We start from the raw sequence: 25,858 nt of genomic DNA on the forward strand, positions 1-25,858 counted from the left end.
ATTGAACTGTCGGGTACCGAAAGTCCGTATCGTTGTGCCGTTTGCGGCTTTGAGCGCGGGACCCTGTTGCCTGCTACGAGTGTCGCGGCCGATCGGGGGCAAAACACTGACCTCTGCTCCAGTATCGATGAGGAAACAATGCCCGGACTGCTTGTCCCAAACGAATAGGAGGCTGTGTTGGCGGCCAGCCGCCGTAGCCATCAGTGACGGCTGGCCCTGGCGTTTCCCTGAAACTTGCAGGGTGGGCGGCATCGACGGGCCTCCGCGCCCCACCTCTGATGGTAGGAACACAGCTGGTCGCCAGTGTCGTCGTCTGTGTTTCTGGGGTGTGGTCGCTTGGTTGCTGGGACTGGTTTAGGTAGGCATCTGGCCCGTGGTCTGGCAATTTGGCCGACGGATGACCCGCTCTCGCATTTGGCCTTCCGCAGGACATCTGCCCAGGTGGCTACCTCACATGGGTTGCTGAAATCGGTGTCGGCCAACAGCAGGTGAATGTGGTCAGGTAGTTGTTCGAGGAAGGCCTGTTCGAACATCAGGCAGGGCTTGTGTCCCTCAGGCAAGGCCAGCATCTTGTTCATCAGGGCCGATGGGGATCTGTCCCCCAGGCCATCGAGATGAAGCAGGCGGGCGGCGCGCTCACGACGGGAGAGGCCGAAGGTCCGAATAAGAAGGTCTTTGAAAGCCGGGTACTCGCCTTCCTCCAGAAGAGACTGGATGAAGTCTCTGACGTGGGTGGCTGTCTCCTGCTCCAGAGAGCTGACCACGTGGTAGTACTTTGTGGAGTCGGAGGTGATCTGCTGAAGTTGGAATTGTGCTTCGGCCTGGTCGAACCAGACGCGGGGCCAAAGCGTCCAAAAGGTGGGCAGCTTGAGTGCCACTGTGTTGGCTGCTGCGTTGTCATCCATTGTGAGAGTCCAAAATCTGTTTGGACCGTCGGGGTCACCAATGTAGTGGCTGCTACCGCGATGCGAAAGTAAGACACTAGTCGATGAGCTGCAGAACAAAACTGATTTATTTCCCCGCCTTGCGCGCGCCTTTTAAGAGGAACAGTTCCCGCCCACCGAAAACAGAAATGACGTATGCGCTACGTCATCAAACTTTTCCCACGCGCGGGTTCTCACCGTCGCTCAGGGAAGACGAAGGCCCAGCGCCATCTCGGGCCTCACCGCTCCGATGATGTGCGACCCGACCGCCGAGCCGGTTCGCTTGCTCAGACGGTGAGTTGCTACACTTGCACAATTTTTGTCTGTGTTTATTGTATGTCTTCTGTTTTATGTATGCCCTCTGTTGTGAGAATCTGGGGGAAACAACGTTTCGTTCCACCATGTGTTTTTATAGCATATGGGTGAATGACAATAAAGTAACTTGAACTTTTCCTTACTTTGCTTGTAAAATCCCATTATAATTTTGATGACCGGACAAAACAAAATTGGAAGTATTAAATTTGTTCCTATCCCTGATTATATTGGTTAGGCATTAAGTGGGCATGCATTTTAGTGATGAGGTTTTCAGCATATCACCTGTTATCGGGCTCTGACTGTAATAAATTACAGTCCTAAAATTATAATACTGCGGTATGATGTCTAGTTTTGTTTCACTGTTGTAGCAATCTCATGAGTATAAAAAATTATGGCCCAAATTTTGAAGCAAAGCTAAGTTACTGAACTATTTATTTACTTAAAGTGTTGCAATACATAAATAACAATTCATAACTTCAGATTTGGAACATAACTTTCTTGTACACATCCTCAAATTTGCGTGCGTTAATGGTAAATACACTCAAATTAAGTATTTTGCATGAAATTTAATGGTGTTCACAATTCTTACTGCTTAATTAAATGATGGAAAGGAATTGTACAATAACTGTACTTAGGTGCATTATTTAATATCTAAAAATAGATTTTACAGGAAACACTTCAAAATGAGCTTAAAGTGTTTTATCTTTTTAAGTTATTTCCCTGTGAAATATAACATGCAATTTGAAACGTATTTAAAGTTTTTAAGAATAGGGTTGGAGCACTAAATATTACAAAGTTAAATTACTAACAATTATAAGCTTCTACATTGCTAAATGTGCTTGACAAACATCAATAAAACACAATATGCTGCAGGAATTGCTTTGAATTTCAGCCTTTTTAGGAGAGAATTTAATCTCTTGGCAGGAGGATATTGGAAGTACAACTTTTTTTTTTAACAATTCTTTCTCAAGTTATGCTACTTAGTTTGGCATCAGAAATTTATGTCCCTGGACTTTGTCATCATTAAGTCTTTACCATGCTTCGTGAGGAAGGTTGAAAGCAAGTGAGCTGTAGGTGCATGCTGCTCTTGAATTTGTTCAGGAGCTCTTCGAGTAATCTAAAATGAAAAGGCAATCAATATACATTCCACACCTGATCATGGGCTGCCACATTTTATTTTAATACATTTTCTGACAGACAATTATCGTTAACTTATAAAAAAAAATAATTAATCTTGCCCATAAATATTTCAATCAATCAGTCTCTCAGTTTAATTGACAATTACTGCACCCATCTCACGTAAGCTTGCTCCATTATTAATGCTACCCATCACTCATGGATAGAAACCCTGTTTTCTTAATTCTGAAAAGGAAACTTAAAAATAACTAAAACCTAATTGGAGAGATGAGCTTGAGTGACATGGATTTGTGATACTGATTCATGGGAGTTGGGTGAATGTGGGGACGGGGAAGGCCAGTGAGATTGCATCTTCACATCAGGCTTCGGTATGTGTGGCTGTGGGCCATCAATGGGCAGCAAGTCAGGCTGGGGAACTGGGCCAGCATGATTGTGCCCGAGGTTTTAGTAACCTCATTTGCCACAATTTCGCGATCTTTGAAATTATATTTATTGGCATACATCCCTGCTTCAATTCAGAGAACTCACAGCATTTGCAACAAAGTAATCAAAATCCAAGTGAACTTTGTTTTCCTGACTCAATATTTGTGATAAGTTCCTTTTTAATTGTGTGGTAATCACATTGAATTGGAAGTGTTGTTGCATTACTTTAAGGCTACAGAATTACTTTTGAATTACATTATATACTTTGGAACAGAAATCATTACCTCTCAGCACATCTTTTAAGAGGCTTTTAAGAGTGTGATATCAAGAGTCCAGGGGCAGCATGTTCCTGTTAGGGCAAAGGGTAAACCTATCAAGTTTAGGGAACCCTGGCTGACAAAAGATATTGAGGTTCAGGTCAAGAAAAAGGAAGCAGACATTGGGTTTGGGAGGTCGGGTACGAGTGAATCCCTTGATGACTATAAAAAGATTATGAATACACTTGAGGGAAATCAGGAGAGCAAAGAGAGGTTATGAGACGGATTTGGCAGGTAAGGTTAAGGAAAATCCCAAGAGGTTCTATAGCTATATTAAGAGTAAAAGGATGGCCGGGAGAGCGCGGGTCCCCTTAGAGATCAGCAGGGTCACTTATGTCTCAAGCCGCAGGAGATGGATGGGATTTTTAATGAAGATTTCTCCACTGTTTACACGGAGGAGAAAATCGTGGTTTCTTAAGAGATAAGCCCTTGCAGAGATGCTTGCTGGAAGGTGGCTAATGTTGTTCCATTGTTTAAGAAGGATTGCAAGGACAAGTCAGGGAACTACAGGCCGGTCAGCCTGACGTCAATAATGGGGAAGTTATTGGAGGGAATTTTGAGGGACAGGATCTATCAGTCTGATTAGGAGGAGTCAGCATGGCTTTGTGCGTGGAAAGTTGTGCTTGACGAATCTTTTAGTTTTTTTTTGAAGAGGTAACCAAAAGAGTAGATGAGGAAACGTTGTCTATTTGGACTTTAGCAAGACCTTCAACAAGGTCCGGCATGGTAGGCTGGTCTGGGAGGTTAGGTCCCATGGAATCCAGGGAGAGCTCATTAGGTGGATTCAGAATTGGCTTGGAGGTAGGAAGCAGAGTGTGGTGACTGAAGGTTATTTCTCAGAATCGAGGCTGGTGACGAGTGGTGTGCCGCAAGGTTCTGTGTTGGGACCCTTGTTATTTGTTATTTATACAAACGATTTGGACGCAAATGCACAAGGCTTGATCAATAGGTTTGTGGATGACACGAAATTAGGAGGTGTGGTTGATAGTGAATAAGGTTATCATAGATTACAGGGGGATCTTGGTCAATTAGGGAAGTGGGCCAAGGAGTGGCAAGTGGATTTCAATCCAGATAAGTGTGAGGTGATGCATTTTGGAAAGTCAAACCAGCGTAGGACTTGTACTATGAATAGTAGGGCACTAGGGAGGGTAATGGAACAGAGGGACCTGGGAGTACAAATGCATAGCTCGTTGAAAGCGGTGTCACAGGTAGACAGGGTGTTGAAAAAGGCATTTAGTCATCAGTCAGAGCATTGCATATAGGAGTTGGGACATTATGTTGCAGTTGTACAAGTTGATGGGGAGGCTACACTTGGAGTACTGCGTACACTTGTGGTCACCCTATTACAGGAAGGACGTGATTAAACTGGAAAGAGTGCAGAAAAGATTTATGAGGATGTTGCCAGGACTAGGGGGCCTGAGTTATAGGGAGAGGTTGGCCAGGCTTGGTCTTTCTTTCTTGGAACATAGGAGAATGAGGGGCGATCTTATAGAAATGTTCAAAATTATGAGAGGCATAGATAAGGTGGATAGAAACAGTCTTTTCTCCAGGGTAGGGGAGTCCAAAACTGGGGGGCATAGGTTTAGGGTGAAAGATTTAAAAGAGACCCAAGTAGCAACTTTTTCATGCAGAGGGTGGTGAGTATATGGAATGAACTGCCAGAGGAACTGGTTGAGGCAGATGCAATAGTATCATTTAAGAAGCACTTAGATAGGTACATGGAGGGCCGAGGCTTAGAGGGATATGGGCCAAACGCAGGAAGTTAGGATTAGCTGGATGGGCACCATGGTTGGCATGGACTCGTTGGGCCAAAGTTACTGAAGCCACGTTGTATTGCTCTATGATAAATATTTTGAAAAGCACCCATCAACTCCAAAGTGGAACTATCGCAATACATTATTAATCTTTAGGTGTGTTGTTTCTCATTCATTGATGCTAGTGTCCAACACTAAGTGGTTGGCTTATCCAAAAGACACTTCTGCCACTTTTCAATATTTTTTTTTAAAAGGCTACCTTCTGATAACTCAGTTAAAATTCAGCCATTGTGATCATGCTAACTCGTAATATGTCTGGTGAGAAGATCTGTAAACGAGTTTTCATTTAATTTTTCTTTCAAAATCAACTGGTAGGAAATCTTCTGGATGGGGTAAGGTAAAGGAGTTTTGTAAGAAGTAGCCTGGCATTTGTAATGTTGAAGATAATTGCTTCAATGAGCTTAAAAAGTTCTGAGGTCTGCTTTCCCCAATATCCTGTAATCTGGCCAGTCATTGACAGTGTTTTGGATGTCCAAAACAAAATTCTCTTGGGTGGGAAATGTGTCTTGGTATCTTGTTTTAATAGGAACATTCCATTGTGGTCATTATAAAGTTATCAATTAGCTACCTCAAGTTGCTGGACGGCAAGGAAGTGCTAACATCAAACACAGGGCCAAAGTAATTACAGTCTTCTCTCTTTATTTTTGTGTGAGTTTTGGAATGCATATTCTATTCCCAGACTACTTGGGAAGAATTTAGGAATGTCATTGTTTAATCACAGATACTACTTTGGCCTAAAGTACACTGAAAGACTGTTGAATCAGTGATTCAAAAGCAACTTTTGATCACCAACTTAGTCCCAAAATAATACTCCTTTTATAGATCTGATTTGGTTTTTGAAAACTCAGAACTCTGGCCCATGTGATCCAAAGGACAGGGTGCTGTGACTGTTATTTTTAAAAGGTCACCTGGGAAAACTGTTTGGACTTGCACCCTTCCCAGCTGCTGTGACTGACCTAGCTGCTTGACATGCCAATACTCCACAGTAATCTTACTTTTCTCATAGAATAATACAGCAAAGAAACAGGCCCTCCAGTTCACTGAGTCCACATGCAACCACTAACATTAACCCTGTATTAATCCCATTCATTTAATTCTCCCCATATTCCCACCTGTTGGAATATTTATAGTTTGTTTGATTGTGATAGAAAAATCTATTTACAATGAATTTTAAACCAGGAGTATCAGGAATGGGCAACAGAACAATGACTACTATGACCGTTGTCAAACACCAATCAATTAGCATCTATTTGAAAAACTCTTAAGCTCTTCAATGACAGTAACCATAGAATCTTCTCAAAACTTACTTTTTATCTGCTCCATTGGGAAGTTGAGGCAGTGCTTCAAGGGCCTGTTTGAAGCTAGAACTAAGGAAACAAAGAAAGACAAATGGATTTACAAATAACAGGTAAATATTAAAATATATGGAACTGTTAATGGAGATTCAAAAATTCATTTATTTGGGAAAATCAGCACTTACATAAGATCAGGCAACGTATAAGAAGATTAAATACTGATTTATTAAATTCTGCCTTTTATATAAAAAAAAACACATGGATTTTTACATCAGAGTCTTCCTTACTGAATATCCAGTATAAAATGAGTTAAACCGATCTCTTATTTGTAATTGCAGTTTTGTTTCTTCAGAATTTACTGTATTTTGCACAATATGCAAGATGGGCAACTCTAGATATGGCTACCTGTATTATTTGAATGCATTTCAGCTCCCCTGAACAACTGATACTTTAACATAGTTATACACAAAACCCTTAAGCAGCCCATAAATACAATGCCTACAGTATTTCATTACACCCCTACAAAAGGCAGCATCAGAAGTATTTTCTTTACTTGTTTTGGACTAGAATGTCAAGTTGATGCAGACATTGAATGATCTTGTTGGAAAATGCCAGTGTGTTTTGACTATTAAAAATGCTTTTATAATTAATTGAACTATTTTTCCCAAAAATCTCTGTTGAAAGTCAAGTAATCAAATAGCGAAAAATACAACACTGAAGTTCCTTCTTACGTGCTCTCAGGAGTCAGGAATGAGGCAACAGCATCTCTAAGGGCACATATTTCCAGTTTGGCCTAAACAAAGAAACACATCTTACAACTGTGATCAATATGCCTTAAGAACATAAGAAACAGAAGCGGGAGTAGGCCAAATGGCTCCTCCAGTCTGCTTCACAATTGAATAAGATGATTAATTCTGTGACTCAGCTAATTTGCTTTGATCCCTTCATGTTCAAAAATCTATCAGTCTTGACCTTAGATGTAACAGCAGAGCATCCACAGCCTTTTGCAGCAAGAGAATTCCGAAGGTTTAAAAGCAGGTCTTTGGCTAAGAAAAATTACTTCCATCCTCAGTCCTAATGGCTATCCCTTTGCCTGACACAATGCCTCCTGGTTCGAGACTGCTTATTCAGAGGAAACTGCTTATCAGTATCTATCCCTCGAATGTAGTGCATCTCAATGAGATCACATCTCCTGTCGAATGTTGGTGATCATTTGTTTTCTCTTATTTCAACACCTCTTATTTCTGGTATCATTCTGAGCTGCTCTTACTCCAATGCAAGTATATGCTTTAGTTAGGGAGCAATGTGAGAAAGACTTCCTTACTCTTGCATTTCAACCCCCTTGCAATAAAAAGCAACATAACATTTGCCTTGACATCCAATTAAAATAACTGCTGGAATATTTTATGAAAAAAGTCACTGTTTTAAATAGAGTATATGCCTATCTAGATAAAAGGGCATTTAACAGTTGGAATTTTTAGCATTTTTGGGTTTTATCCAATGATACACCAGTCATTACAAAACTTCCCTGTATGTATGTCACACAATGCTTGAAATGCAACTTTAAGTTCCCCTACTTCATCCTTAGATTACCCAGCTTGAAAATAAACTTAAATCCTACCTTTCAGCCTAAATTATTTCATAGCACTGTGGAATAAGTGGTGAGCATAAAGTTGCATCAAAGATATCTCAGCAGTTTGCATATCATTGATAAGAATTAGCATCTCAATAAATGAGTAAGTATTGGCAGTTATTGGCAGAGTGCAGATTTTAGCTAGATTTTCCCACAAGGAGAGATTTTGATTTTAACTGCAAAATCAAAGACAACATAAAATGGAAGACAAGTACTTTTCACTGGATGGAACAACATGAAGAAAGAAAGAAAACCAGAGGGCACTGGCCAGAACTGGTTGTGCACACTTCTAATCATCAATTCCATGTCTCACAAACAATGCAAGAGGAATACTGGTGGAACCAACTGGGGAAAATTCAGCAATTTTGGAATTAGCAAACTGAATCATATGGAGAGCGTTCCAGCCAATTGAAGTTCAAACAATCTATGTTACAGATTAACTGTACAATGCTGCACTCTCAAACACTTGGTTCACATTTCACTTATTGGGAAGGCCTTAAGAGTGGAAATCAACAACCCTACTACTTGATACAGAACAGTAGAACAAATGAAACGTAAAAATATTCCGTTACAAAAATAACATTAAATCATCGTTATTCAGTGTCTAATGTCCACCTATCCTTTAATCACTGCCAAATTTATTCTTCAACTGAGATTAATTAGAAAAATTAAGGCTATTGTAGCCTTTCAAGTTCCTGGATATGCTATACAGTTACAAGTAGTTTAATAAAAGTTTGAGTTTGAGACTCTTATCCATATCAGATCTCAGATGTTCTGCTAATTCAAACTGCAATTGATAACTGCAAATATTATCAGATAGTGACTTGCATTCTGTAATCACCAAGGGTTAGACATCAAAGGCAAAGGCAACTTGTCATATCTCACAGGTGTATTCATTTCTAACTTCTTGCCACACATACAGCTCTGATACTGTTCAGTCTGCAAGTCTCCAGACTATAACTGCACCTGACTTACAAAGGCTTTGAGAGAACAGACCATTGGGCATTGATTTAGCACTTCTCTTCTTAGTGACATAGGAACAGGTGAGTATTGGCTCAAATTCATTGCACCACCAATTGGATGTCCGGTTGTTATGACATCATTTCACATCCATGACTGACTGAGCTATTTTTTCGGATGCTGTGGCACTGTTTCTGAATACATGCATAAGACATTAGCCTGTAAGGGCTGTTGCAGCATACAGCACATATTCAAAGGTGTCAGAAACCATGAACTACTGATTCCAGATTTCTGATGAGTAAAGCTTTTTTTTGGGGGGGGGGGGGTATCTGATATTTTGCATACAAGTTCTTATGTGAAGGCTCTGTTCATACCTATGTTTTAATAAATTTATTTCAAAAGCCATTTCCAAGCCTTGCAGAAACAAAAGATTTCAACTTTGCTGCTGCTTGTGCTGGATTTGGTTCTTTTGCTACAGTTCTTTTTGCAGAACGACTGTCACTTTCAGTATGCCAGCCAAAACACGACCAGATGTGATCAGATAAGTTTTATTCATAGTAATTTCTGTCATGAACTGCTTTATGTTAAAACCACTGTATGATGACTTGGATGCTTTCTGCTGACTTTTACAGGGTATTGAAGGTAGTTTTCATTATATTGCTGATAAACATCTGGGCAAATATTAACAAGGACACTGGTGAAAATTTTGTGTATATACTACAGAACATTTTCATCCATATGAGTTATGAGAAAAGGGCATGATTTAACATCTTGGTTTAGCAAATCATTCAAAAGACAACACTTTCATCAGAGCATCACTTGTTGAGAATACCACCAAAGTGATGAAGTGTTGAAGGATGCAACTACTAAACCAATGTTGATACCAAGAAAAAGAGACAGTTAAAGGGAAAAACAAATCTGAGCATTGCATTATTATTTACATTGAATGCCTTGAACTGGAGCAGAAATTTCCTTAGTTATGTGAACATAATGGAAGGATAGAAAGTCATTACCAGGCTCCTTAATCAACAAATCAAGAGAATTTGTCACTGGCCTTCCCTTGGGTTGGAGATACCATCATCTGAGAGCAGGGGAAACAAACAGTTTGATCAGCAACTCCCTACATCCATTGACATGGCAGAGAAGGGGCTGGCCAATGGAATCCAGGCTTTGTTACCCAATCTCCCTACTTTTTCTGACTTCTGGTATAATAACAGGAGAAACCCCAGGGCGCAACAAACAATTTCAGTGATTATACAATAATTACATTTGTCAGAGAAATGGGTGGAGGATTTTATTTGGAAATAGGGGTGGGATATAGAAAAATATTGCATAAACAGATCAATAAATATTCAATTGTTGAATAGAATATTTACACAAAGAACTAGAATGGTACAAGTGCATTATACTATAGGTCTTAGAAAGTTTTTGTTTATGGTATCTATGTGCAAGTGCACTGAATGATAGCTGCACCAGTGCATTTCGGCAAACATCTCCTTCCCCGCATTTAGCACAGACAGGAACTCTGATTTCATTTTGGATCAATCACACAGATCTGAAGGATAGGGGTGGGGATGCACTGAACATTTGACAATATTAAATGTTTGACTTTAGGGCAGTGGAAAGAAAAGAAAATCATGCCTAGGCTTTAAAATAGCTCTGTAATTTGTAAATTGGTTTCTTAATGAATTATTATCATTCTAGTGATGTACTCAGGTCACATTAATTTTATTCACATACTAAGTTTAACGTTTTAAGGATTGGAGGAACAGATTACATAGCAACTTTGCTGTAACGAAACAGCCCCTCACATTAAAAAAGTTAATATCATTAATTGCCACAATTAATTAACTATTCTGAGTCAGTGATTATATTTTCCTTATTATGGAAATACAATTAAGGGTAAAATAAATTTAAAGAGTCAATACCTGTAATGCTCCATTTTTACTAAAGGATGATACGCACTGCATCAATCGGCTCATTTCTTCAGCAACAGCTTCTATGATCTGTGAAAGAACCCTTGGGACAAGTTCCTTAGAAATTGTAAACACCTGAAGTTTACAAAATAGATTGTGTTAAAAAAGATGTGGGGTTATCGACATAGAACAGTACAGCACAGTACAGGCCCTTCAGCTCACGATGTTGTGCTGACCTATATAAACACCTACTCCATTATCAATCTAATCCTTCCCTCCTACACAGCCCACAACCCTCCATTTTTCTTACATCCATGTGCCTGTCTGAGAGTCTTTTAAATGTCCCATTGTATCAGCCTCTACCACCACCCGCGGCAGTGCATTCCAGGCACCCACCACTCTCTGTGTAAAAAAACTTACCTCTGACATCTCCCCTAAACTTTCCTCCTCTGACCTTAAACTGATTGCCACCCTGAGGAAAAGGTGCTGGCTATCCACTCTATCTATGCCCCTCATAATCTTATTCACCTCTATCAAATTGCCTCTTATTCTGCATCGCTCCAAAGAGGAAAGCCCTAGCTCGCTCAACCTTTCCTCATATGACATGTTCTCTAATCCTGGCAGCATCCTGGTAAATCTCCTCTGAATCCTGGTACTAAGAACAAGAGGCAACAATACAAGTTAAATGACATAGTTCTATAGGGTATGCAGAAACAAAGGGACCTGGGTGTATGTGTACATAAGTTGCAGGACATATCAAGACAGCAATTAGTAAAATATAGCAGATTCTGGCTTCATAGAGGCATAGAATACAAAAGCGGGAAAGTTCAGTTGAATTTTTATAAAATGTTGGTTAGCTACAACTGGAGTGCTGTGTCAGGTTCTGTTACTACACTTTTGGAAGAGTGTGAAAATCTTAAGAGAGGATGCACATTTGATTCAATGATTCCAAGGAAGAGAGATGTTAGCATATAAGGAACCCATTGATATTGTTCCGCCTTCGACCTTAGTCTTTCGAGAATCTTGTTATGCCTTTTTATGCGAATGTTCTTGACCGCCAAACATCGCCCGGAGATGTGAGCCAGAGTTTCATTGGCTATCCCACATCTCCGACAGGTCTTCAATGCCTCGGGGTTACCCCTACCGCGTGTACATCTTGTGGGGTATTGGCCACATCTTAACAGTAATGCGTTCACAACCTGGTACCCCTTCCAGGCGGTATGCCTCCTCAACCATCCGTTTGATATCTTATCATTTTTAAACTCTTTTATGCCCGAACCTTGATATATTTGCGCTGCCCAGCGCACAAATTCTGCAGACCTCCAGTCAATGTTAAAATTGGCGACTCGCCCCTCACCAACATCCAGTTGTATTCCCCTCTCTGCCATATATCCAATGAAACTCTCAGAGAGAGGTTGTAAAATTACATTATCTGATATATCGCACTCCTTAAACACGGCCAGTCCTTTTAATTTTTCAATGACAGCACTGTTGTCTTCGTCTGCCCACTCGAAAGAGTGTCTAATAATCACATCTCCAGATTGTTCCAAGGACTGGCGCTGAGAATGAAAGTTGAGAGGAGAACTGGCTAGAGGTGTACAAAGTCCAGATGCATTTAGACAGGTAAGCAGAGAAAAACTAATCCCATTAATATTTAGTTCAAGAATCAGGGAGCACAGATCTAAAGCTATAGGCAAAAGATGCAAGGGGGAAGGGAAAAACTTATTTTATTGCAGAGTAGAAGTGATCTGGAGTTAACCAGCCTGCAAGGATAATAGAAACTGAGTCAAGGAGAGCTTTCAAAACTTAAATGGATATGCACTTAAGGAAAATAAATTTACAGGGTGAGGAAAAATCAAGAGAAGGGGATTGAATAGAGAGGTGCCAGAGACTTGATGGGCTAAATTACCTCCTCCTATGCCATAATGATTCTATTATTCTATAATTCTGGAGAATAAATACACAATCTATTCAGTTTCTTCACATATTCCAGGAATATTCAAGTAAATTTTCACTATACCACTTCAAGGACAACATATATACTTAGATCTGGACACCCAGGTGTGGTTTCAACAAACTTCCAAGTAATTGCAGCAATACTTTCTTATTCTTGCCCTTTAACCTGCCTCACTTCCTGAAGGGCATTAATCGAATAATTTTGTTCAGTAGTGACATCTAGCCAAAAGGTAAAGATATATGTCCTTTAAACCTTGTGGATCAATAACAGTTTGTGACATCCACAATCAATTTTCCACATTCAATGTTTCCTACAGGAATCAACAAGGGGCCAAATGGTCTGTTTTCTGAAAGGTAGATTATAACTTCAGGGTTCATAGCTTTCCTTATTTTGATTTAGTATGCTTGACAGTGTGAAAGAGATGATGCATGTAAACTCTGAGCACAGAAGACTGTCTGATGCTCCCTTGTTCCTCAGGTAAGGTTAGCTCATGTTACTGCGGTGATATTACTCCAATATGGTCAGTGTGCAAGCAAATTAATTACACAGTACTCTCCAAATATTGTAAGTTTCTAAATGATTTAAATTTCTGAAGTAGAAATGCAATGGCATTGACTTACAAGCCAGCTCGGAACTTGCTTCCATATAGCTATGAAATACTTAGATCCAAGATGAAAATGCAAATTGTAACTGTGGAAATTAATTTTAAAAGCTTACCTCTGCATGCACAGCTATGATATTAACTAAAGCCTCTTTTAAGTAAGTTCTGACACCTAAGAAAAAGAATTGAAATAATGCTTAGTGTAATTCTATGACCTATAATAGTTGATTAAACTGTTCATTAATACTAATTATTTGACAAAATGAAAAAAAAAGTTAAATCAACAGATGGAATTGCTTGTAACAGAGTTATGAGGACAAAACATCAGTTTCTGTTCATCTTCTGTGCTCAAGTACGAGGCAAATAATTTCCATCCAGACCACTAGCAATACCATTTTTTACTTCCTCAGCAAACCATTACAATACACAGAAGTTAGTCTTAATGAAACTGCTCCATACAGATTGACATCTTGACCCAGAAAAGAAGGAATCAGTGGCACTATTCATTTTGATCAAGAACAGAAGTAGTGTCATGGAAGTATAAAAATTGGAGGATGGCAAAAGATCAAGTGCCATTTGGTTCACGTACTTTCCTGGTAACTGCATGATATAATCAATGATAATGGAATTATTGTCTAATCATAGCACTCAATACAATGATAATTGTCCAATCATACTAATCTGTATCAATTAGTCCACAAGTGAAAGACATTACATGAGGAAAAACCCCAGTGATGGAATTCATTGTTACAACTTGCTGTATTTTCTTTCAAAACAGCAATCACCGTTAATGGGAATATTTTTCTAGCTGTTTCTAGCCTCAATATATACATGTTCAAAGAAACAGAATTCAGGAAGCCCATTTATAATGTTATCCTACATATAGCCAAACCATTGTCACCACAAGTGATAAATCCTGATGCAATCTTTTCTAGTATAATGCTTGAAAATACACCAAGGATTTCCCTGGTTGCATCTATGATACAAAGTGGCAAGCATACCATTTGTGGCAGCTGATTAACAAAATTACTGGTATTTAAAGTTTATGAACAATTTTATCAATCGTGTATCCTACAACAAAATGGGAGCACTAAAAGAAAGATAATGGCACATTTTCATTTGTAGATATGGAAGTGCTATAAATAATGTTAAGATAATAATAACGAAAATAAGGACTAGAAATGGGGACATGTAAAGAAAATACAGTAAAAAAACTGCATTCATGTGGCATGCTCAGGACTTTGGTAGTGCGAAACTAGCAGATTTTTTGATCTATTAGATGATATTGTATAAATATTCCACACATGTATAATTCCTTTTTGTTTGAGACGCTATGCAGTAAAATAACAGCTTTTCCAGGGAACCTGATAAGTTTAAAGGGAATGCAGGAAACAAGGCCGCCCTGGAAAGTTGCAAGGGAGCACAGCCAAAAGAACCAGGTGAACTTAGAGGGAGCATGGGAACCAGGCACCGGCAAGTGGATGAGAAATATGGGAATCAGGGTCCCAGTGAATAGGTGGGGAGTGCAGTAAACATCACCTGTTGGACTAGGTGCAGAACCATTGGGGTTTCTGAATGGTCAGAAAACAGATTATCAGTTTTACTGTTTAATGAAAAGTCATTTAAATACTCTATGCAACATTTACACATGGGCTTAATGTTAAAGCTATCAACACTGAATAGTAAAATTATTCTACAAACTATTACAATCATATCATCATTGTTCTGAAAGTACAGTTTCCAAGAAAGTACACTCAGACTGATGCAATCTGCAAGACATCTGACCCTTTGGTCATTGCCAAGTGAAGATCCAATGACAAGTCTTAAAGTTTGAACAAGAAGCAAGTTATTGACAGATTTTCTGTAGTTCTTATCATCAAGTAGTCTTTGACATTCTCTTCTGAAGGAGGGAAGAAATCAAGAAGAGTTGCAAGGTCAGTAATTGTACAAAGTAAAGAGTCATAGAATAATACAGCGTGGAAACAGGCCCTTCAGCCCAACTCACCCATACTAACGATGGTGGCCACCAAACTAGTCCCATTTGCCTGCATTTGGCTCATATCCTTCTAAATCCCTGCTATTCATGTACTCATCCAAATGTCTTTTGAATATTGTTACTGTACCTGCCTCAACCATTTTCTCTGGCAGCTCATTGGAATCTATCACAAAAATGAACATTATATGATATGATTTTAAGTGGCAATTTAACTTTGGCCTGTTTTTAGATACATGTAATGAATAAATGAATAAATGCAGCTGTTCAATCTTCATACAGTAAAATGGCTTAAAGGTGTCAAGATTTAATATCTTCATTTATTTTGGTTTCATATGCCATCAATTATTTCTACAGATAGCTCAAGAGACAGTTCATCTGTCCCATGAGCTAAACCAGGTTTGCTCTGCACAACTTTTAAGTTCCCGGCAAAGCCTATCTAAGAGAGTTAACACAAATGGGCACTGCTATCAAATCCACTGTCTCAGTTTTCCATCTTGACAACTTCAATGAAACATCCTTCATGTTAACTTTTGTGAAGGGAAGGTGCATAATGACCTCCATCACCACCCCCACAACCCCCAGAGTGTCTTTGACCACTCCCCAGCTGTTCATTAACGAGTGCCCAAATACAAACACAGGAGTAACTATTGTCAACAAGATCAGTGGCACAGGTTAGGGTGTAAAAGCTGCCATCCTCCACACTTCTGCCATGGCCCTGGTCTTCCCAACAGCTGAATATTGTTCTCCATTCTGGGCCTCCAGTTTTTACACCAACTTTTCAAGTTCTTTGACATACAGCTCCACTCAGTAACAAGAGTAACCTCTTGAACTTTACAATCAACTGCAGTTCTGTGGTTACCAATCCTTTCAAACATCATTTCTTCTTCAATTTTCTGGAAGGCAACAACATACTCAGAAGCAGCTCACAAGAAACAGCAACCTGGACCTTCCGATCTACAGAGATCCTTAAGACCTCCCAACCTGATACCCTTTCGGACCTGAACTCAGCACTTCCTAATCTACAACAATGAAGAATTCTCAGAAAAATTTGGAAAGAAAATACCTTTACAAACAGCTTTATAAATTCTTCTTCTTAGGCAGTTCCCTGGGATCAGGAATGACTTGCTTCTCCTCCAGTTTTATGTTGACTGAAGCACTTCCCCAGGCAGGGCATGAGTTAATGCATAAGGTGAGTGGATGGTAGCTTGTTTGGCAGTTTGACACTACTATCACCACTTACACAGGGCTCCTGTGCCCTTCTGATGCATGGCTTTGAAGTTTTCAACCATTTCCCAGAGCTGGGAACTGTTTCTCAGTGAAAGCAAAGATCAGAGATGAAATTCTTCATTGCCTTCAATGTGCTAGCACTACCTTTGGTCAATTGAGGAAAGAGGTATTTGAAGACCTTGCCCAAAACTCAGTCTACTGTTCTGCAGTTTTCCCTGCCCTCCTCTATGCTTCTGGATCTGGGCTACCTACAGCAGGTAACTCAAGGCATCTTTTACAAGCAAGCACCTTGCACTGTCTCTGATTGTGTCTTTGATTTTTTTTTTTGCACTAAGGTTTTTGCACACTTTTTTTCTCTCTCTTCACTGTCTTGTATAATTTATGCATAATTTATATTCTGTGTGTTGTCTATACTATGTGCCTGTGATGCTGCTGCCAGCAAGTTTTCATTATACCTGTACCTCACCATACTTGTGCACATGACAATAAATTCGACTTGACTTCAACCTCCAGCAGAACATGTGATTAAAACTTTGCCTGATTGTGACTTTGGAAGCCCTGATGAAAAGATTAGTACATAATTACATCCTTTACCAAAACAATTTTAAGGTGACATCTTGGGGATAAGTTTTCTCTTTGGCAGGGCACTGGACAGTTAATGGTCTTGAAAGTAAGAACATGATGAATTGATGAGTTCTTATGAAACAAGATGACATCCATGAATTAATTATTAATGAACAGACATTCAATGATGCACAGGCTCAAGTCTGGAGTTCTGATTATCAAGCTACCTGGGTTTCCAACAGCTACCAAGAATAAACACATTTCAACAAAAATAATATGAAGGATCCATTTTTGTTTCATTTAGTAGGAAATATAGAGAATAAAAATATTGCAAATTGCAGTAACGAGCAGTTTCTGTTCCTGTAAAATAAGAGAGTCGTTTCCATTTGCTTACTCCAATAGTTAAATCGCAGTTCCTATTTCTACTGTTATTGAATGTTTAGCAATATTTCATTAATTACAAAATGTATTAATAGAAAGAGGACTGGTCATGAAGTTTTGTCTTTTATAGTTACTGGAGCAAAAGGGATAGTTTTCTATAGAATAATGTATGTTGGTAAGTCATTGGAGGCAGTTCTGAGGGATAAGATGTACACACATTTGGACAGATTGCTTAGGGATAGTCAGCACAGCTTTGTGCGTGGGAGATCATGTCTCATGAATTTGAGTTTTTTGAAGAAGTAATCAAAAAGGTTGATGAGGGCAGGGGGTGGGGGGGGGGGCTTCAACATCATCTCCATGGACTTCAGCAAGGCCTGTGATAAAGTTCTGCATTAGAGGCTGCTCTGGAAGGTTAGATTGCGTAGGATCCAGGGAGAGCTAGCTAACTGGATACACAATTGGCTTGATGGGAGGATGCAAAGGGTGATGGTGGAAAGTCATTTTTTGGACTGGAGGCCCATGACTGGTGGTGTGCCTCAGGGTTTGGTGCTGGGCCCGTTGTTATTTGTCATCTATAGCAATGATTTGGATGAGAATGTACAAGGCATGGCTAGTAAGTTTGCAGATGGCACTAAGATAGATCGTATAACAGAAAGTGAAGAAGTTATCAAGAATTGCAGCAGGATCTTGATCAGCTGGGTAAGTGGGCCGAGGAATGGCAGATGCAATTTAATTCAGATAAGTGCGAAGTGTTGCATTTTAGGAAGTCAAACCAGGGATGGACTTTCACATTGGACGGTAGGGCCCTGGGGAGTGTTGTAGAACAGAGGGACCTGGGAATACAAGTACATAGTTCCTTGAAAGTGGTGCCATGGGTAGACAGGGTGCTGAAGACTGTTTCTGGCATGCTGGCCTTCATCAGTCAGGGCATTGAGGATAGAAATTGGGATGTTTTATTGCAGTTCTACAAGATGTTGGTGAGGCTGCACTTGGAATATTGTGTTCAGTTTTGGTCAGCCTGCTATAGGTAAGATGCCATTAGCCTGGAAAGAGTGCAGAAAAGATTTACGAGGATGTTGCCAGGACACAAGGGACTGGGTTATAGGGAGAGGTTAGGCAGGCTAGGACTTTATTCCTTGAGGAGACTGAGGGAAACTGGCTCTGGCCTGATCATTAAGGACCTACACAGTGCTGGACCTGGGGTGATCCCAATCTCAAAATAAGGAGTCAGCCATTCAGGACAAAAATGAGATTTTACTTCACCCAGAATGGAGCAAATCTTTGGCATTATCTGCTCAAGAAGGCAGTTAAGCATCAGTTGCTAAGTACATCCAAGACAGAGAAAGATAGATTTTTGGATATTGAGACAAGGAATATGGGACTGATGCAGAAAAATGACATGAGGAAAAAGATCAGTGATGAGCTTATTGAATAACAGAGCAGGAATGAGGGGTTGAATGGTCTAATCCTCCTTTATTTCTTATATATTCCTATACTGTAAGTAACAAATACATTTCTTGAATGGGATTTGTTAATTATAAACATTCAAAATAACAATAAAACATCAGTGGAGAAATGTTATATTCATTGAATAATATGATCTCATACAGGTTTCATACTCTCAAATGTTACTTTACAACCATAATGACTAAAGAATTGCAAGCACTTTCCATTAATTAAAAAAAATCACTAAATAAAACGGTTATAGATTCTTCTGTTCCCAGATGCTATATTTTGTCCTTTATCAATAATAGAGTATAAGTAACCACCATATGATTTATGAGACATTTGTTTTGACCTTGCCTGAGTCTCCCTTTATTCTGTTTGACGGAATAATCCACAGAAATCAGACCTTTCCATAGGGCCTTTAATATTATTACCAATCAAAATGTTCTCTTTTTTTCCCTAGTACTGAAATTATATTAGGGGCTTTTCTTTAAAAATAAGGGAACTATGAAGAGACAATGTGCACATTCACAGAGCAAAAAGATAGATTATCTATCGCTTGAAATCCTGCCTACTTCCCTTCTACCACCACCGACACTGTTAAGACTAATTTTTGTACAGTCACATACCACTGTAGTTATGTTTCCTGCACATTTTCTAAGAAGGAATATTAATAGGAGCTCAAAGAATGAACTGCAAAAAGTGGGATTGGACACTGGAGAGAGTTAGGCAATTTTTTAAATGATATGGTGAATTGATGTACAGAGTTTTGAAGTGGCAAGTACATGCTGTCTCAAGGGCTGCTTCCCCAACAGATGCTACTTACTTCTCCAGAGACAAAAGGTAAATCCTGCAATTTGTGATATCTAAAGATGACAGAAACCCACAAAGCAAATAGACTCCTGTCTCTCATCAGTTTACTAATGGTTTAAAGGTATTTGAGAAAGAGAGCAGAAAACATTGTGAAAATTACCTAAATACATGGTGGACAACTTTACATAAAAATACACCATTTTCTTAGCTCCTGTGAAAGACCTTGGTATATGCTGCTGCATGACATTTTACTTTGTATGCTCCAGAGAAAGTGCCCCCACCCACACAACAAAAGCGCTTAGTAACCCATTATCTTTGGTATCACATGTGTTCAGCAAACCAATCAAGCCACTGACTGGAAATTCCCTTTGGACATTAGTGATCATAGTAAAGATCAGTAACCCAATGAAGAAATAGAGTCAGTCTGATGGCTGTCCCCAAGTACTACATTTACAGGAACAAGGGGTTATAACCGTTCCACAACATCCAGTAACCAACAGTCTCACAAAATATGAAATAGAAAGAGTCATATTAGTATGATTAATACACAAAATTCATACAAAGTTAAAGTATTTTCAAGAGAGAGGTATGAATGTAATGTAGACAGGTAAAAAGTTCATTAGAGTAGGTTGTGGTAATATCACATCTAAGAAGATGCAAGATCTAGCAAGATACATAAGTGAAATTTTCAAGGATAAACCATGTGATTCAGAGATTAAAAGCCATTGTTTCCCATTTATGGCTCATGTGAACACTGCGGGAACTTTGAGAGCTTTCAGGGAGTCTGCACGCTTACTTGAGTTTTTAAAAATAAGCCTTCAATTAACTTTGCTAGTTTTCAAGCAACTCGATTCTACTTGCACTCTGGCACTGAAGTCCATTTCATGCCACTATTCACATTGAGCACACAACTGCAAAAATATATTGGGAAACGGCTGGCATGTATAATCTGAAGAAATGGACAATATTAATAATTTGATTCTGATGAGAATCCTCTTAAGATGTACTCTGAAAGAAAAGGTAAACTTAGGGTTATTGAGGTGTGTGTTGAGGACTGAATTGCATAAGAAATTTAAAACATAAATCCTGTTTTACAGCAAGTAAATGGATGATTTGGTGAAAAAAAACTTAGCCAGCTTAATTTACTTGATAAATTTCTCACCTTTAAGTTCGAATGCTGTTGGCTTAAGTCCTGCACTCTATTTTGAACACATAGCCTGGGCTAGCAATGTTAGCCCAGTGGTGAATGAGTATTCCATTGTTGGAGATAGGGTTAAAGAAAAGTTAATCCATGTCTACTCATTAAACTGATCAATGAGATGTCCCTTTGACTTTTTAAAGTAGTGTAGGTAGCTCTGTAAATATTTTTGCCAACGTTTCTCCCTCAACTACTATTATCAAAAACAGATCATTACCAATGTAGATGCAAAGGCTTAATGTTTGCCAGGTGTAGGTGCCAATCAACCCCAAGGAGTCTAGAACAATGAAGATGGTTTTGGCATATTAGAATTTTGTTCTCTTATACAAGCATCACATTACAGTCAATCACTGCACTCTAGATGAAGGCTGTAAGAGCATACCTGACACCTTAAGCCTCATATAATTCAAATTATTATAACTTGCTATTTAATACATTTTTCTGTTGATTCATTTGTAAGTAATCAGCTTTAAATGCATTTACAGATTTGTAGGGAGATTGGAATATACAAATCTGTCAAGGCAATGAAACAACGCACTTGGTCTGCAAAATCTAGACTAAGACCTGAAACACGTATGTTATTGATACAGTAACCTCATTGACAGAGATTACTGTACAAATCTGATTGCAAAATGGATGTCTGCTTATTGAATAGCACTGTCAACTTGTTCCTCACTCTCCACCAGGTACCATACCATAGAACAATACAGCACAATACAGGCCCTTCAGCCCACCATGTTGTGCCGACCTTTAAACCACACCTAAGACTATCTAACACTTTCCTCCCACATATCCCCCTATTTTAAATTGCTTATATGCTTATCTAACAATCTCTTGAACTTGACCAATGTATCTGCCTCTACCACCACCCCAGGCAGCGCATTCCATGCACCAACCACTCTCTGGGTGAAAAACCTCCCTCTGATATCTCCCTTGAACTTCCCACCCATTACTTTAAAGCTATGCCCTCTTGTATTGAGCATTGGTGCCCTGGGAAAGAGGCGCTCGCTGTCTACTCTATCTATTCCTCTTAATATTTTGTACACCTCTATCATGTCTCCCCTCATCCTCCTTCTCTCCAAAGAGTAAAGACCTAGTTCCCCCAGTCTCTCCTCATAATCCATACTCTCCAATCCAGGCAGCATCCTGGTAAATCTCCTCTGTACCCTTTCCAAAGCTTCCACATCCTTCTTATAATGAGGTGACCAGAACTGGACACAGTACTCCAAGTGTGGTCTAACTAGAGTTTTGTAGAGCTCATCATTACCTCGCGGCTCTTAAACTCGATCCCACGACTTATGAAAGCTAACATCCCATAAGCTTTCTTAACCACCCTATCCACCTGTGAGGCAACTTTCAGTGATCTGTGGATATGAAACCCCAGATCCCTCTGCTCCTCCACACTACCCAGAATCCTGCCATTAACCTTGTACTCTACCTTGGAGTTTGTCCTTCCAAAGTGTACCACCTCACGCTTCTCCGGATTGAACTCCATCTGCCACTTCTCAGCATCCTATCAATATCCCTCTGCAAGCTTCGACAGTCCTCCAACACTATCCACAACACCATCGACCTTTGTGTCGTCTGCAAACTTGCTAACCCACTCTTCTATCCCCTCATCCAAGTCATTAATAAATATCACGAAAAGTAGAGGTCCCAGGACAGATCCTTGTGGGACACCGCTAGTAACAGCCCTCCAATCTGAATGCACTCCCTCCACCACAACCTCTGCTTGCTACAGGCAAGCCAATTCTGAATCCACAAAGCCAAGCCTCCCTGGATCCCACGCCCTCTGACCTTCTGAAGAAGCCTACCATGTGGAACCTTGTCAAACGCCTTACTAAAATCCATATAGACCACATCTACTGCACTAACCTCATGAATCTTCCTGGTCACCTCCTCAAAGAACTCCTCAAAGAGGGAGGTACTCTCCCTCCTACCAAAAGATCAAAAAATTCTGCTGAATTTTATACATTGTTTCAGTATACATGTACTATTTGATGTCAGCCTATGTCAAAGAGTTCATTTCATTAGCTTGCATTGTGTGGAATTCTTTCTTGAATATATACTCCCCTTAATATGTGTCCCTCAGCTCCCCTTTTAAGCTTGAATGGATGATCTTCTATTATAAGCCTTTATTACAAAAACTCTGTGATCATACAATAGCATCTTTGGCACTTTTTGTGTCAGCAGCAGTCTCTTCCATTGCACTTAGATGTTCTAATTGTTTAGCAAAGTTGCAGTGTGCTAATTGTTCATTCAAGCAGCATTGACAGATACATGCTGAACAATGAATACCAGCAATGTGTTGACCACTACAGTCCAGAAAGGTTTTGATTCCTGAAATCCCACCAGGATATATGATTTTAAAGATACTAAAAAATAAAAAAAATGTGGTGGGTAAAATAGTACTGGCTCCAGAGAAGATAACTTTTGCAATGGTAGAAGGGCTCTGGATAGAAAAATACCTTTCTGTTGCTCAGAGAAAATTCAAAAGAACTCCTAGAAATATAGTTGAACAACAATCTTTGGTGTTATCAAGTTATAATGAAGGGAAACAGGCCCTTCGGCCCAATGAGTTTGCACTGACCATCAAGTACCCATTTACATTAATCCATCACTAACCTTATTTTATTCTCCCCACATTCCCATCAACTACTCCCATGTTCAACAAATCACCTACACACTAAAGGCAATTTACTTAGGCCAATTAACCTACCAATCTGCACATCTTTTGGATGTGGGAAAAAATTGGAATACCCAGAGGAAACCAACGCAATAACAGCGAGAACATGCAAACTCCACACAGCACTCACCCCTGGCACCAGAGATCAGGATTGCTGCTTGAACTCAAGTACCCATAAGTTTAGTTGTTGCTAAAACTGCTAACAAACACCTGCTACAACTTATGTTTTAGCAAATAAAGATTCTTAAATGAAAGGGAGCCAAATCACGTGGATTGCAGGATATTTAAATCCCCATCCATGATAAAGAACTGGTGAGTGTGTGGGCAATATTAGGTTCAAACTTTGTTGATAAGAGTTACTGGAATAGCAATTCATCTTCTGTTGTCGTCAATGGGACCAAATTTCTATGGCAGGATTCAACTTGCATATATGGTTAATATTTGATATATTACGTACCTACGCCAGAGGTCAAATTTCTATCCCATGGAGTACAATTTCATAAGCCTGAAGCACAAGAGTTTTGCCTGTTATATGTTTAGTACCTCTTACAGCCTCACAATATCCCAATGAACTACTATGAACATGCAGTCACTGGGCCAGATTACCAATATCCTTGCCCATTGGCCCACAAGAGAACTGCTGCAATGTCCTTCCTGCATGTCAGCTTATTTTGTGGCTGCACATTTGCAGCACTGAAGTACTGAATGTCTGCATTTGACTTCCTGCACCATTACTGAACTCCTCACCTGTGGTTCTGAATCATCCTGAGCTAAGGGGACACATTCACTTTGCATCTGGCTTTTCAGTGTTGTGTCAACTGCAGCTAGCATATCTAGTGTAGTCCCATTCATCTGAATGGGATTGTTGACTTCCATTAAAAAATGGTAAATGAAAGTCAAGTTTAAAACCTAACATTATATTTATGCTTTTAATTATAGAGCCCATTGTGTCCATACTGGTCATCACATACTTATCTATATCACAACGTTTCAAGTGCTCTTCCAAATACCATATTTACCACATGTAAAAAGTAAGTTACAGTGGTCTAATGTATCTTAACCAAGTGGATTTTTAACATTAGAATTTTACATTAATTATTAAATCATTAATTTATTGCTTAATGCATTTCATTTGAATCAGAAGAGACACTCTGAGACAGTTGAAAAGACTTTTGACAGTACAAGCTCTGATAAGACTGTTCAGGATCTGGGGAGCAGAGCCTTAGTTTCACAAATGTAATGAGTAAGACCAAGGGAGGGGTGTGTGTGTGTGTGTCTGCACACATGTGTGTGCATGCACACGTGTGCGTGTCTGAATGTACATGTTTGTGGAGTGTGCGTGTGTCTGTAGGAACAGAGTTGATCTCTGCCAATAGCAACACAAACCTTTTTAAAACTTTAAAGACTTTAGCCTTGCTGAACCACCTCACTTTACTTATTCAATTCCTCATCACTACAGTACTGCATTAAAAACCAAAGAATCATCACTTAATTTAATACATACTTTGTCAGTGACTTTGTTTTTGTTTAAATTGAATAACAAAATGAAAACAAGTGTGTGTGTGTGTGTGTGTGTGTGTGTGTGTGTGTGTGTGTGTGTGTGTGTGTGTGTGTGTGTGGAGGTGTACTTGAGCCATGGGCTATCTTCAGTACAATTCATGCCATTATTAGTAAACAAACAGGGAAATTAAATTGTTCACTATATGGTCTCAGTAGCTTAAAGCAAGTGACTGAACAAATAATCTGATGTATCAGCAGTATTATTGGAGCAGTAATGGACAAAATACCAGGAGAAATTTTTGCTCTTTTACAATACTTTGGGATCAGTTACCACTACTTGGTTGAGCACATGGAACTTAGACCACTAATGTTTCAACTGAAAATCTGGCACTTGCATATATATAATAGAATCTCAGTAAAGCAGTAAAATATCTATCAGGGCAAAGTGCTTAAATTCTGGAAAGGGGTGGGAAAGTGAGCTTGAATCAGTGATCTTACTCAGCAGCAAGATACTGACTCTACTGGGTAATCACTTTCTGGAGGATAATGCCAATGGAAGAATTGTTTTTCATATCGTCCACCAATTATCACTGAAGATGAAGAACAAAGCCAGCCATGTACAATTGCCATAAATCTCTCCATATGTAAGAAAAACAGACTTGCATTTATAAAGCACCTTCAATTTCCTTTTCAGGTTTGCACAAAGCACATTGCTTTAAAGTACAGACATTATCACAATGTAAAAAAAGTAGCAGG

General features: G+C 39.4%; 1 protein-coding gene across 4 annotated transcripts in view; it reads right to left on the reverse strand.

The window, feature by feature from the left end:
• Positions 1 to 2,197: 2,197 nt before the first annotated feature.
• The window catches only part of exoc2 (exocyst complex component 2), a 222,625-nt gene continuing 198,964 nt past the window's right edge, over positions 2,198 to 25,858 (reverse strand). For all 4 annotated transcript variants that reach the window (XM_052016796.1, XM_052016798.1, XM_052016799.1 and 1 more), the window contains exons 24-28: positions 13,408 to 13,463; positions 10,746 to 10,868; positions 6,956 to 7,017; positions 6,237 to 6,296; positions 2,198 to 2,355 (exon numbers count right to left, since the gene is read on the reverse strand). In XM_052016796.1, coding sequence (XP_051872756.1) covers positions 2,262 to 2,355; positions 6,237 to 6,296; positions 6,956 to 7,017; positions 10,746 to 10,868; positions 13,408 to 13,463 — 395 coding nt within the window. In that variant the 3' untranslated portion in view covers positions 2,198 to 2,261. The remainder of the gene's footprint in view (positions 2,356 to 6,236; positions 6,297 to 6,955; positions 7,018 to 10,745; positions 10,869 to 13,407; positions 13,464 to 25,858) is intronic.

This window comes from Pristis pectinata, chromosome 5, assembly GCF_009764475.1.
Source record: "Pristis pectinata isolate sPriPec2 chromosome 5, sPriPec2.1.pri, whole genome shotgun sequence".
In the NCBI taxonomy this organism is placed as follows: domain Eukaryota; kingdom Metazoa; phylum Chordata; class Chondrichthyes; order Rhinopristiformes; family Pristidae; genus Pristis; species Pristis pectinata.